This window comes from Taudactylus pleione, unplaced genomic scaffold (assembly GCF_031769625.1).
Source record: "Taudactylus pleione unplaced genomic scaffold, aTauple2 ptg000135l, whole genome shotgun sequence".
NCBI classification, from domain to species: Eukaryota; Metazoa; Chordata; class Amphibia; order Anura; family Myobatrachidae; genus Taudactylus; species Taudactylus pleione.
The window spans coordinates 3,298,895-3,313,681 of record NW_028284537.1 but is presented as its reverse complement, the minus strand read 5'-3'; the positions used below and the strand labels follow the sequence as shown (position 1 = coordinate 3,313,681).

At 46.7% G+C, this 14,787-nt stretch overlaps 1 protein-coding gene across 1 annotated transcript in view; it reads right to left on the bottom strand.

Moving 5' to 3' along the window:
• SUCLG2 (succinate-CoA ligase GDP-forming subunit beta) overlaps positions 1-5,569 on the bottom strand; it is a 257,830-nt gene extending 252,261 nt beyond the window's left edge. The window contains exon 1 of the mRNA XM_088473443.1: positions 5,450-5,569. Within this exon, the coding sequence (XP_088329569.1) occupies positions 5,450-5,521 (72 nt within the window). The 5' untranslated portion in view covers positions 5,522-5,569. The remainder of the gene's footprint in view (positions 1-5,449) is intronic.
• Positions 5,570-14,787: the final 9,218 nt, after the last annotated feature.

Here is a 14,787-nt window from a genome sequence, read left to right as displayed (position 1 = left end):
ACTATGTCTATGACTGGCTGCTGTGTTAAATTATACGTAGCTCCACTCTGCTTCATCTACACAACACAAAAGGCATTCTGACCACACCACGGTAGCCAAATATCATATCTTATATACACCGATCCACAGGGTTGGGGATGATTTGCCGGCGGTTGGGATGGCGCTGGTCAGAATACAGACAGCGGCATCCCGAAAGTGGTACATAAGTAAAGGACCACTAACCCTTGCCCCTATCTTAACCCTAACCTCCCCCTCCCCGCAGCCTAAACCTAACCCTCCCTTCCCAGTGCCTAATCTCCCCCCCTAATGCCTAAACCGGGGGTGGGGAACCTTTTTTCTGCCGAGGGCAATTTTGAGATATATATATATATATATATATATATATATATATATATATATATATAACATTATTTGTGGGCCAGGTGTAGGCCACACCCCTTCCGTGTGACATCACATGGGGGCAGGGTCACAATCGCTGGTGATTACAGAAATGCCCGGAGCATCCAGTGGGAGCTGTAAGGGCAGCGGTATGACCGTCTGAAGCGCCCTAAGGACGCTCCAGGCGGTACTGCTGCATAGATTCTGGCTGCAGGGTGCCATTCTAGGCACCCTGCTAGCCAGATGAGGCTAGCAGAAAAAAGCTCAGAGGGCCAGACCAAATGATTCTGCGGGTCTTATACGGCCCCCAGTCCTGAGGTTCCCCATCCCTGGCCTAAACCTAACATCCCCCTCCCCGCAGTCTAAACCTAACTAACGCCCCCCCACTCCCTAGTGCCTAAACATAACCCTACCCCCTTAGTGCCTAACCCTAAACCTAACACTCCCCTAACATCCGCCAGCAGTCAGGATACTGGAGCCGGGATGCTGACTACATCCCCGATCAACCAGAACATAAAAACTACTGGCTCATCGATGCACGTGGGGAGTGAAGGCTAGCCCGTCTCTGTTCCTACCCCATAGAAGAGCTACTGTAGCACAAACTTGCAGCGAGTTCAATCACAGGGGATATTTTTCTTTTAATGAATAGACCCCTAGGTCTTGGTCACAGTGGTAAGTAGTTCAGGCATGCGGTCAGCTGGTAGGTGTTCAGTCGTAGAGAAATAATGCATGTTTGATTTAGTGTGTTCAGTCAGTTAGTACACACCTATTAGCACACAGATGCTGGGCACTACCACCATTACTCTTCTAGCCACCGCTTGTAGGGTTGTCCTGTTTTGAGCCTGTGCTCCTTCTTGCCCCCATTTTTTGTATTGTGCAGGGTCCCAGTACTGCTAGACAGAGAAGACCACTACCACTCAGGCCTCTCCCATGCAGGAGGTATCAGGCTCTGTCATATCAGGCTCTGTCATTTCTTACACTGTGCACCATCCTGGCACTGACACATAGCTGACACCGCACTTTTGGTACTGCCTAGGTTGCTCCCTCTGTAGCAGGAGACATCAGATGCACTGGGTACAAGTGAATCCAAAGAGTGGCGAGTTTTCACTTGCAGCCTCTGCGCGGGATCTACTAGTCCAGGGATGGGAAGGCAATTGAAAACTTATTTGGAGGAAAATCGCTTTAAGAACTGCAGCGATCAAAGACTTGAAAGCTGAAATACCGGCACGGCACTTTAATCCAACATATTTTAAAATGGTTTCAAAGTGTCAAGGAAGGAAGCAGTTTACACTACCACTGAGGTGTATGATTAACCTGAGTAATCTTTAACGAGAGAGAAGCACCTTTGATACTAGCAATGAGAAAAACAGAACACAGCATTTCCTACAGCCATTAACTAATGTTCACTGTGCAGTATAGGCATGAGGAAAAAAATCAACTCTTTCCGAGCATTAAATAGCCAAGGACCAGAAGAGCTGCCACATTCTATAGGATCTCATTAGTACAACTAGCTGGCAACCCCCAAACTGTATGTCCTATCCTCTTGTGTCAATGACATTGGGGTGAGTGTGGGTACCCCCCATCTCCAATGTGAGCTGCAGCATTAGAATTCAGGTCGCTGTTGCTTTGGGTTGGGTTGGGTTGGGTTGGGTGTGGGTCACCCCCCCCCCTCCCTTTTTTTTTTTTAAGGAAGGCTAAGAATAAAGAAGATGTGCAGTAAAGTGGCCAATCCTATACTTTCGCCATCTCTGAGACCAATAATAGATGAATCACAGTCTTGCAGCAATTGTGGGACAAAGATAACTGGAAGCAGTGGCGGCTCCAGGGCAGTCCAAAATTCAAATAGGGGAGCCACACCCACTGTTATTTCACACGCTGCCAAACATCGCTGGCTGGGACTCACTGGCAGTTGGTGCGACTCCCCTATTTGAATTTTGGACTGTGCTTCAGCCCCACCCCTGGAGCCGCCACTGACTGGAAGCAAATAACACTTTTACCTACTGAAGAGGGGTGAAGGCTTTATTATCTTTTCTGTACGTAGATATCAGAGAAGCTCTGTAAATGCTTAGAAAATCCATCACAAATTGCTTACTGCATGCTGCCATAAGTCTTTAACCATACATAATAACAGTGGCCATAAAAATAAAAACAAGCTCTGAAGCCTCGGTGGGCACCTACAGTACATAATGTTTAATGCAAGGCAAGCAGGATAAAACGTACATTATGCTGTCAGAGGGCAATCAAATTATTCCATATTGTAGATGCTTGTGAATTTGTCCCTAATCTTTGTCTGTAACCAATACACCTGCACATCCCAGTGACCTGCTCTGCTTGTTATTAACACCCACCGGCCTGCCTTTTAGCAGCTACACACTGGAAAAACTTCTTACAGGAATAATACATGTAAAATATGCATGCAGTATCCTTTGTAAATATGTTACTATTGTTACGAAGAGCACAATGCTACAAAACTGAGTAAATGGTATTAGTGTCTGGGGAAAGGCCCCCTACCAAAGTGCTAGTATTCGGAATGGAAGAAGAGTTAAAAAACAAGTATGGTGGGGAAAATCAAATTATCTCGAGAATATAAAGGTGCGTACACATGGTATGATAAAAATGCACGGTATGAACGATATCGATCATATCACTATAATACATTTTTCAGAACAACCATCGACCGTGCATGCAGGTCAACCTGGTCGATATCGACCAGGTTACTATAGGGACCCGCGATCGGTGGTGGGTTGGAGGTATCGATCATCCAGCACACCCAGATCATCGCTCAGCTATATCATTATCGCTGACGGTCGTCCCATGTGTATACACCATTAGATTGGAATCATAGGTACAGTACCAAGAACCATTGGAACTTATTGTTTGTCTCTCTCATGTGGAGTATCATACCAATAATATACACTATTATAGTTAAAATTGACCCATCTGCCTATGAAATTTCTCTTCTAATCAAACGGTTTAGCTATGGGACGATCACTTTCCATGGCAGGATCGCTTCATGACCTTTTGGCACTGATCAAGGGCACATTATGTTGTGGGGCATAAATGTGCCCCCCAAAAGACAGTGGGCTGTCACTTGATCCTCTGGTCTAAAAACGGAGATTCTATGTGCCACGGGTTCCACGAGGGCAAAGCCTTATGGCACTACTTTATCAGCACCAGCACTTTTTCATCACATCATTTTTTTGTTTTATTTTTGTGGAAGGGGGGCACCATCCATCCCATATCAGGTGGAAGCTTGTTAGCAGGGCCCTCTTAACTCTTTGTCTGCTATTACCCAGTCTTGTCTTATTATGGTTTCTAGAATATGCTGGCGCTATAATAATTAAATGTTAATAAATAAAACCCTCTCTTTGGGGAGGGACCAGCCCGCAGGAAATCTTTGGCCTACCTTGGGGATAATGGGCCTGTCCAAGCCTTGTTGTGGAGGTGAGCTGAAGACCCTTTCCTCCTAGTGGGCAGTAAGGCTCCAGGGATCGAGGATTTCAAGGAGCCAGTCCTAGCTTTGGTGACGGAAGGTCTGAAGATCCTTATCAACCTAAATGAGCCTTATGCCTCTGTGGCATCAGTAAAAATGGGGCCCATGCCTAGCTTCCATGTAATGTGTAATGTGATTACTGGGTAATTGAAGCGATGCACATTGGACGTATGATGAAAAATAAAACACTAGAAACCAATGTTGCAGCAATTACTTTTTTTTTTGATCTCTTTGCAAACTTGCTGGATGATACTGCAGATAAGAGATCAAATTCCTGTATTACTGGTCTTTATTTGCTTACAATAAACATGAGTATAACTATTATACTCATACATAATATTGTTTGTCAGCTTTTTTTTTTTTTTTAAATATTAATTTGTATTACTAAAGTTCACAGACGGTGTAATGGTTAGCGTTACTACCTTACAGCACTGAGGTCATGGGTTCAATTCCCACCACAGCCCTAACTGTGCGGAGTTTGTATATTCTCCTTGTGTTTGCGTGGGTTTCCTCCGAGTACTCCGGTTTCCTCCCACACTCCAAAAATATACTGGTAGGTTAATTGGCTCCCAACAAAAATTAACCCTAGTGTGTATGTGTGTGCTCATGTGGTAGGGAATATAGATTGTAAGCTCCACCGGGGCAGGGACTGATGTGAATGGACAAATATTCTCTGTAAAGCGCTGCGGAATATGTGTGCGCTATATAAATAACTGGTAATAAATAATTAAATAATCTGGATTTTTTTTTTTTATCTTTTGTTAAACTATTAGAAGTGTTAGGTTGATACTGTTCTGGTAGTCCAAAAGAGTTGGGTGCCCATAGAAGGAATTACATTAAATAAGGAATTATTAAAGATGATGATAACCAAAAATATATTGTAGGACCCAGAATTGGACCCCAGCAGCTTGTACAACCTCTGCGCTATTTTGCTGCACAACAATGTGAGAGATTTAGAACAGGTCACACAGAGCTCAATACTCAACTCCAGTCCTGAAGGTCATCAGCAGACAGATACATTGTTACCAACATAGACATACACACAAAACAAGCAGCAGTAGCACTTACTATCCCAGTGCAATATTCCCAATGGAGAATATAAAGGAGAACGCTATCACTGACTGTGGTGACAGAAACATTACAATTATTATGGTTTAGAAATCCTGGTGTTTTCCTCTTACAAAGAGAATTGGCAAATGCATAAGGAGGCAGTACATATTATATACGTTGATATAGAGAAACAGGATTAATTTATTTAAATGATGAATAACAAACCTGCATATCACTTGTTTACTGTATTGTTAATGAAATGACAGACTGCATGTATAGCTCTTTACTGCATGCTGCATTTTATATTAACCATGCATCTTAATAAGTAATTCTGCCTATGTATGACTAATAACAGCTGCTGTACTGACCACATACACGAAAAACCCGATATCATCAGCAATTTTGGTGGGAGTCAAGGTCTGCAGATGGGCAGTCCTGCCCAAGGTAATACAAAAAGGCTGCACACTGCGCTGAACACCGGACTACGCCAGCTGTAAGGACCCTCCACAGATCCCTGCCGCTGCTCACCTTATTTCTCCCCAGGAGGAATGACTTGGAGGGTAAATCCTTCAGCACTTGCCGCACCATGGAGGCCGCCATGTCTAAACGGAAGAGAGTCAGAAGCTCACATGGACAGCCTGTGCCAGGAGTGTGACGTCAGAGTCCGGGCAGCGCTCTGGGCACGCCCCTAGCAGACCCTGCCACGCCTCCTCCCACTTGAGTTCCAGCTTGTCATAGTATAGTCTCTGTGCTGTTATAACTACATGCTGTAGGTTAGTGTGATACTCTGGTCTCAGACTGATAGAGCAATGCTTTCCTAAATGTGTGCATTTTGATCACTTTTAGGGTAATATCAGATTTATTTGAATGTTTTCTATTATTTAACTGTACAAGGAAATGGAATGATCACACTATACCAGAGGTACCTAAACTCCACCGTTACAGTCCAGGCTATCCATGCTTGAGTCCAGATGCTTAAATCAAATTGACTGAGGTACTTCTTAGCTAACCATGGGCTTCTGATGTCTAACCCTATCTTGATTCTGAGCGGGACCCAACAGCGATGTCAGACTCAGTGGAGCAATACTTTTCATCTGCGAATACATCCCACTTTTGTACATACAGAGCCGCAGTACAGATGTGGATGCACAGCATCAGAAGTGTATTGGAAATGTATGGGGCATTCCTTGAGGGTAACGGGGGTGGCTAATCAGACTTAAGGAGATGGTATGTCTTGCGGGAGTATCAGCATGATAGTGGTTTGTTCAGAGATGCAGATTCGCCAACATTGAAAGCCATATTTAGATGGATAATCTGCACCTGCCAGGGATGGTGCGACCAATGCACCAAGCGGTATTTGAGCATCTAAGAACGATGAAAGTGGGTATCTTATTCCTTGCACACAGGCCCAGCGAAAGGGGGGGTACAAAGGGGACTCTTGTACCAGGGCCTAAAATTTTGAGGGACCCTGGCCCATCAGGAATCTTGGCAGCCTAGTTTCGGTGTCCCCCTTGCCTCTGCTGTATACTGTATGGCACAGTCAGTGTGAGAAAAGGATGCTGGCAGCCCGGCACAATAAAAAAAAAATGTGTTGCCGGCGCAGCGCGCATGATGTCACGCTGCTGGTTCAGAGAGAATCCAGGCCCGAGCCGTCATGGAAGAGGAACAGCAGGTAAGTGTTGGCTGGGGTGGAGAGACACAGGTCATGCGGTGGTCAGGGGGGCTGGAGAGACATGGTTCGGGCAGTGGTTGGGGGGGCTGGCGATGAAGTGGCAGTACGGAGATGAACACAAAGAGTTCGGAAGACACAGGCTGGGGCTGTGAGAAAGGAGTTGGGGGTGAGGCTGTGAGACATGGTGGGGTGAGGCTGAGACACAGGAGCTGGGTTTGAGGCTTAGAGACAGGAACTGGGATGAGGCTGAGAGACACAGAGGTGAGGCTGAGAGACACGGGGGCGTGAGGCTGAGAAACAGAAGCTGGGGAAAGGAGAGACACAGTGGGGAATGAAGCTGAGAGACACAAGGAGAATGAGGCTGAGGGACACAGGGTGGGGAATGAAGTCAAGAGACACAGAGGTGAGGCTGAGAGACACGGGGGCTGGGGTGAGGCTGAGAAACAGAAGCTGGGGAAAGGAGAGACACAGTGGGGAATGAAGCTGAGAGACACAAGGAGAATGAGGCTGAGGGACACAGGGTGGGGAATGAAGTCAAGAGACACTAGGAGGATGAGGCTGAGAGACATTGGGGCATCAAGCTGAGAGACATCTGAGGGGATGACGCTGTGAGACACAGTGAAGTGGATGAGGCTGAGAGAACCAGGGTGGGGGGGATGTAGTTGAGAGAAACAGGGTGGGTGGATGAAGCTGAGAGACACAGGGTGGGGGATGAAACTGAGAGATACGGGGGGGATGATGGTGAGACAGGGGTGAGGAATGAAGCTGAGAGAAGAATGGGAATGAAGCTGAGAGACATGGGTGGGGGCATAACGATGCTTAAAGACAAAGGGAAGATGAATGGATGGCTGAAGATGGCGAGACATGGGGGAGAGGCTGGAGACACATGGATGGTGCTGGAGCAACGCAGGCGAGGTTGAGGCTGATGCAACACAGACGAGGATGAGACTGGAGAGACACAGGGGGATAAGGTTGAGAGTCACAGTTGAGTATGAGGCTGGAGAGACAAGTGTGGATGGCCGACCGCATGTAGATACTGGGAGGGGATGGGGGACAAAAAAAAAATTGAGTGTGCCAGGCACAAAGATTTCTGTTGCTGGCCCTGCTTGTACATTTGGATGCACGGCTGTACACCAGGGAAAGGCTTTGTAGCTACATTAACATAAAGTCACAGACATGCAACTGTCAAAAAAAGCACATATGGTCGCCGCTGCATCCGACTCAGAATCAGGCCCTTTAGGTATAGTAACATCTGAAAGTTGGTTAGAGTGACTGTAAGTTATAAAACTCTGCGTGGCGTTCGTATGTTCTCTGTGCTTGTGTGGGTTTCCTTAGAGTGCTTCAGTTTCCTCCCACAATGCAAAATCGTACTGCCAAGTTAATTGGTTTCCCAGAGGAGGCAGCCAAAAGATCAGAAAGTATGGCATGGGTCTGGAGAGAACATTGAAGGATGGTACTGGACAGACACAGAGGGGATGAGGCTATATGGTGGCCCACAATAGCTAGCAACCGCTTGAATGACAGGTCCAAAATATAAGTGCATTTCTCTGTATATTGTTGATTATTATTATTAATATGTATTTATGATTGTTTGGATGACCAAGGCATAGTGCTGCTTTTGTTTGTTTCAGTTGCAAGGGTAAGAAATCTATTCCTGTAATTGGGTCACTGGGCCAGAAAGTATTTGAAGAACAAACAAGTGAAATGAACTCTAGACTCCAGGGACAGCCAGCATACATCTGATAGCGTTTCACAATGGTGTGTTTTGCAGTTTCAAAGCAAAACAGACCTGTAAAGTGTATCAAGTTTGCAAAGGTAATCTGGGGGCTGTACCATACACTACACAAGCATTATCTTTATCTGGCAATAGCATCTGTTGTGTGATGCACTTTCAACCATGAAAAGTTAGCTAGTCGTATTTGGAAAGTTCTTGAATGCATTGTGAATTTCAGAGTGTCTACGTGTAAACTAAATGAAAGATTAGGATCCACCCATATAACTAGATACTTACAGTATTACATATACTAGCTGAAATACCCAGCATTGCCCGGGTTGCCGCTCTGAATCAGGGCCCTCCTCCATGAAAATGGAGCGGCCTCCTGGCCGCTCGCATAGCTGTGGGTAACCACCCACAGCATATGCGAGCGGCCAAAAAGATGGTCGCGATGGTCTTGACCATCGCGACCATCGGACTTGCGTCGGAGACCCTGCGGTAGGGTCTCCCTACCACAAGCCCTAGAGTGATTTTGGCTCTATCAGAGCCAAAATCACTCCCACTCACTAGTGATGTCAGTGGGGCCGGCTTCAGACGGTAGGCGTTCCCAATCAACATCGACAGCACGCCCCCTTTGGTGCGAGACCCGGAGCGATGGAAAGCCCGTCGCTCCCCGGGTCTCGCGCATGCGCACGACGGAGCTCCCTCCGTCGTGCGCATGCGCAGTGGGGAACATCGACCCAATTGCGAGCGTACTGCCGCTCGCGAGTGGGTCTGAATGACCCCCTAAGTTTTATTATGTGATGTCGTCCAAATCCATCCAGTGGAAGGCCCAGCACAGACTCCCTGGGTCAAAGTTCTTCCCAGTGCACTCCGCCATGAGGTCCGACAAGGACCCCAACCACTCCATTAGGCATCCCAGATCAATTGCCACTCATCTGTGAAGTTTTCATCCAAATCCATCCAGTGGGAGGCCCAGAATAGGCTCCCCGGGTCAAAGTTCTGCCCAGCGTACACCAACAGGAGGTCCGACCAGGACCTCAACCCCCTAGTATGTCTTCTGGGATCCAATGTTACTACTCTGTGAAGTTTTCATCCAAATCCATCCAGTGGAAGGATCAGAACAAGCTCCCTAGGTCAAAGTTCTGCCCAGAGTACATCAATGGGAGGTCTGACCGGGACTTTAACCCCCCTAAAACTTGGCCAGGATCAAACTGGACCACCTTGTGTTGGTTTCATCCCAATCGGTGCAAAGGTGTCCGAATGTATAACCGGACAGACAAGCAAACAAATAAACAAACAGACCAATTCATTTTGGGGGCGGGATGTACTAACCATGCGGAGTATATCCCGCCAGTCACTGCATCCTTACTGATCGCATATATACTAACATATGCGATCAGTATGCAAGGAACAGCTCTTCCGATAAGAGTTGTCCTTTGCGATCAGCGCTGCGCCCTGGACCTCCCAGGTTTATGACCAGGGAATCCATCTGCGCATGAACAGATTGACGCGGCGGCCATGGGGCATGCTGGGAAGGATCCCTCATACCAGCGCGATGTGATAGAAGCCTATAGGGTAACGCCAGCAAAAGCTGGGGTTATCTCCACATTGGAGCACCAGCGGCCACCCAATGGTACATATGAAAAATGCGGCAAAACCCCAAAAATGGGGGTTTATCGCATTTTCCATTTAGTACATCCCGCCCTATATATTAAAGATTATTTACATTTGTAGCAGCCGAGAAATCCCTCTTCTAACCCTATAAGTAATTCACACTTTGGGGTATATTTACTAAAGGTGAGTTTTTTTAGAAGTGGAGGTGTTGCCCAAACCTCCCTCCCTGCACCCCAAACCTAACCTCCCCCTCGTGCATAACTCTAACCCTCCCCCCCAGTACCTAATCCTAACCCCTGCCCTCCTAGTGTCTAAGCCTAACATTCACCCCCCCGAGTGTCTTACCCTCCCTCTAACCCCACTACTTACCGTTGGGATGCCGCCACCGGGATTCTGACTGATATCGGGATTCCGGTGCCAGCATTCTGGACGTGGTATCCCGCACACCAGGATTTCAGCTGCATCCCTTGTAAAATGTATTATGGCAGATTGCACAGGAACTTCCCCTGTTCTCTCCATTTAATTATATACCCAATATACCCTAAAACGCCATCGTTATTGCTTCATTTTCTATTTATGAATTATTGCGGACCCCAGTGAGCACCCCGTCTTTGTTAAAAGAGTTGTATGACAACTTTCTTTGTTAAGGTATTAGGTATATAAATGTTGTGAGTGGATTACAAATAAAGGATCCTTGACTGGAGTATATTTAGATATGTGTCATTGATATTGCTACCACTGTTTTCAATTGTGTTTGTTAAACATACAGCATATCTCCCAACCGTCCCGATTTCAGCGGGGCAGCTCCGCTTTTCGGGCACTGTCCCGATGACCCGCCCGTAGACCGCAGTGTCTCGCGGGCTGTCAGGAGCACTCAATCACTGCCGCTCTCCAAAGCGGAAGTGTAAACGGACCGGTGCTACAGAGAAGCAAAAAATCACTGAGAAAATCACGGCGGCCATTTTCCCCGTGACTCGCGCATGTGCAGAAAAGATGTCCTGGAAGGAAAAAGGCGCGAGCGCCATTTTCCCAGAGACCCGGGCATGCGCTGTAGATTCTGGCATGAAACCACAATCTACTTTGCTGACAGACAGGAGGGGGCCCAAACGGAGGCTGCACGCTGGTCCCCTCCTCTCTTAAAACGCCCCTGGCATGCGCAGTGCATCACGGACGCATACGCAGATGTAAAACATCGTCCACCTCTGACTCAGGCCCTTATTTCCTGATGTATTAACACTGATTCATTCTGTGAGTGTCGTCTGTAGTGTCCACAGAACAAAGCAGTGCTTGTATGTCATTACCAGGGCCGCAACTAGGGCAGGCTTACCTACCCTCCCGATTTGGCCGGGAGCCTCCCTATTTTTGAATGCCTCTCCCGGCCCCCCAGAAAGGCAGGCAAGCCTCCCGGAAGCCTGCGACCCTCCCAACCTCCACCCAGAAAAAACTAGAAACCCCCGCAGCGGGGGGGGCGGTGATGCGATTCGCGCTGAATCGCATCATCGTGGCCCCGCCCCCTGCTTTACAATGCCGGCATTGTGAAGAGGAGGCGGGGCAATGATGACGCTATCACGCGGCCCCGCCTAGCTCCGCCCACAATGTGACGTCAATGGCCTGCTCCATCCCCAATGTGACATCAATGGCCGGCCCCGCCCCCTGCTTTATCCGACAATCAGCTCCCTCCCGGAAGGCTGGAGCTGATTGTCGGCAAGTATGAACTAGGGTGGTGCGACATGTGCCACCGCACAGGGCACAGCAGGGCAGGGGGCGCTGCTCAGGCCTGTCAATTTTCTGTCTGTAATCATTCTCACTTGTAGCTTCCTTTTCTTTTATCCCTGGCATCTCCTGACCACCCCTATCTCCTCCCTGGCTGATTCCCCCTCCATCTGGTCGCCTCCCCAAGCACCTTCATTCACATCCTCTTTTAACACACACATTTCAAAATACTATCATACCCGTGACTCAAATCTGTCACCTCTCACATGGCAGTCAGACACCTTACACCAGGAGCTATCTGCCACCTTTGCAGTGCATAATTATTGTATCATCACTGCAGCCATTGAATTCACACTGTGTTTAGCAGTGACACCTGGATAACAGTGGTACAACAGGATCAGTACCCCTTCATCATTGTATGGGACAATCCAGATTTTTCATGTCCCTTCTCCATGAGGTCACACCCCTTTTGTGGCTTGCATCTAATGTCCTTATTTCATAAATGGGAAAGGGGGTGGGGGGGGCGTCAATGCTCTTTCTGGCCCAGGGCACCAAAAAGGCTAGTTACGGCTCTGGGCGTTACACACTGGTCTCTGGTATATTTTTATTCACTTACTAAAACTGAGCTAATAATATTCCCACCATCCAAGAACAGCTACTTACCTGACATATTTACTGTATTTCTGTTGACTCAACGACTGGACCAATATGTAATATAATACACTTAACATCATGTATCTAGTTCTGGTTTTCCTATATATTCTAGTAGGCTTTTGAGCAGGGTCCTCTTACTTTTTTGTTTTCAATTGTAAAACACTGCAAAGTAGTGTATGCTCACATTATATAAATAAATGTTAAAATAAATAGGTATAACTTACTATTTCAATCTAAATTCTTTTTTTACTTGGGGAGACAGGCCATTGTATTTAGTGATTTCTATAGTGAGTAACTTTGAGTAGATATAGGGTCTGATTCGAAGTTGGAGGCGTCCACGGATGCTTTTCCATCTGGCCCCGGATGCATGTGAAAACCCGTCCCACCACTGTTCTTATGTCTGCAACCTTCATTAGTATAGGTACTTTCAATGGCCCCATGCTGTCTGAAACAGATGTTCTATTGCCATCTACGAATGAGCACTGAAGTTGGCTGACACTCCCATGAGTTACTGCCAGAAACAGCAATATCACGGAGAGTGTGTTCCGCCAACAGATGGATCAATCCACATGCACAAGTGAACTCCATCCATATGCTTAAGTCTGACTTGGCACATACGCAGTCACAAGTTTTTTTCTTTGGCATTTGCGCCATAAGCTAAAATCCACCTGAATATTTCGCATTTCCTCTTGCTTCTGAATCAGAATCAGTCACATAATATGCTAAGCAATCATTTTATGGGAATTTTATTCTTTTGTCAAAATGCATTTTTCTGTCAGACCTCAAGACCACAAATTGTCCAAAGCTTCTGCACAGATATAAAAAATAATTGAATGGTGGCTAGCTATGATCTATGTGACTGTAAGACAAACAGTCTCGTCTGCTCATTACATAATGCCCTGTAACTGAGCATGAATTCATAGGAAAACCTCAGTAATTGGTGAATTAATTGGTTTAATATTAATATGAAAAAGTATAATTTTGTGTGAGCTGTTTATTTGAATGGATCCACTCTATCGATTATTAGCCAGACAACAATCAACATACAGATTTTAGGGTTAATTCAGTGCTAATGTTGCATTTAGGTTCATTCATAAAATTAGCCTCATTAAAGGTACCTACACACTTGGCGATGTGCTCACGATGTATGATTTCCCTTGAACTCTCCCCCGGCAGTCTACACACGATTTGGAGTAAAAAATGTTCTATCTGACTTAAGATCTATCGTGCATCCAGTGCATTGTGGGCCTGATTCAGACCCGCTCACAAGCGCTATGCGCTCGCACGTGGGTCGATGGCGGGGCACTGCGTGCGTGCACAAGCCCCGTAGGGAGTGAGAATTTAACTTGCTCCGGGGCTTGCTACAAACGGAGCGGCTGTCGATGTTGATCGACAGCTCACCCCGTTTTGTAGGCAGGGAGGGGGGGTGGCTGACCAAACGAAGGCGTTCCTGATGTTTGGTCAGCCACCCCCCACCCAGTAGGGCCTGCTGTTTGTGGGCGGCCCTACTGACATCACTCGTGATTTCAGTAGTGAGCTTCCTGCTTTATTAGAGCAGGAAGCTCACTGGGGCTTGTGGGAACGAGACCCTACCACAAGGGTCTCGTCGCAAGCCCGATGGTCGCGACCATCACCTGGCCGCTCGCAAAAGCTGTGGGTGGTCACCCACAGCTTAGCAGGAGGTCAGGTAATAAAACCGGCCGCCCTGATTCAGAGCGAGTGCTCGTTTTTTGCGAGCGCCTCTGAATCAGGCCCTGTGACCCAGATTGGCATATCTGCCCTACAGCATGGCAGATCTGAAGATGCGATGTGCGACCAGCGGGGACACGCATCGTGATCGTGAGTGGGGACTCACGATTTGGGCATTTTTTACACTATCTGTTGTTCCAATGCATCGCAATCGGCCAGATCGTGTAAAAAATCGCCAAGTGTGTAGGCACCTTAATACACCTTTCATTGACACCTCACGTGAGGTTTGTCCCTATAGCTCCTGCACCAGCGGTCAGCCCAATGCACCAGAGGGAGCGCATTTACCGTCCTTTCACCTTTTCCTGACTTCCCAATGCGTTTCCTCCACCATTGTCCTCACTCTTCATATTGCAGATTCTTTAACGGTCCACCAGGGGATCATTTGGAAAACCTGACTCCTTGAAATGACTTGTAGGAGTGCACACATGCTCACAGCCTGACCAAAGATAAGATGGAGGGCGTTATACAACAAGTAGCTTCCTGTAATATCTGAAATGAGGGAAATGGTGCAGAATAATTTAGCTACAAGATGACAATTAGTTGGTAACAATGAAGTACATAACACTTGAAGAATAATTTTAACTGAACAATGATGTGCAGTATCATTATTAAAAACAATAGACAATATAATGATGAGGTAATAACTGAACGCAACAACAATGGCACTTCAATTTAACATAAGATACATAGTAATTATAAGATGAGTACACTTTAAATGCAATAGATAGAAGATATGTTTAGAACATT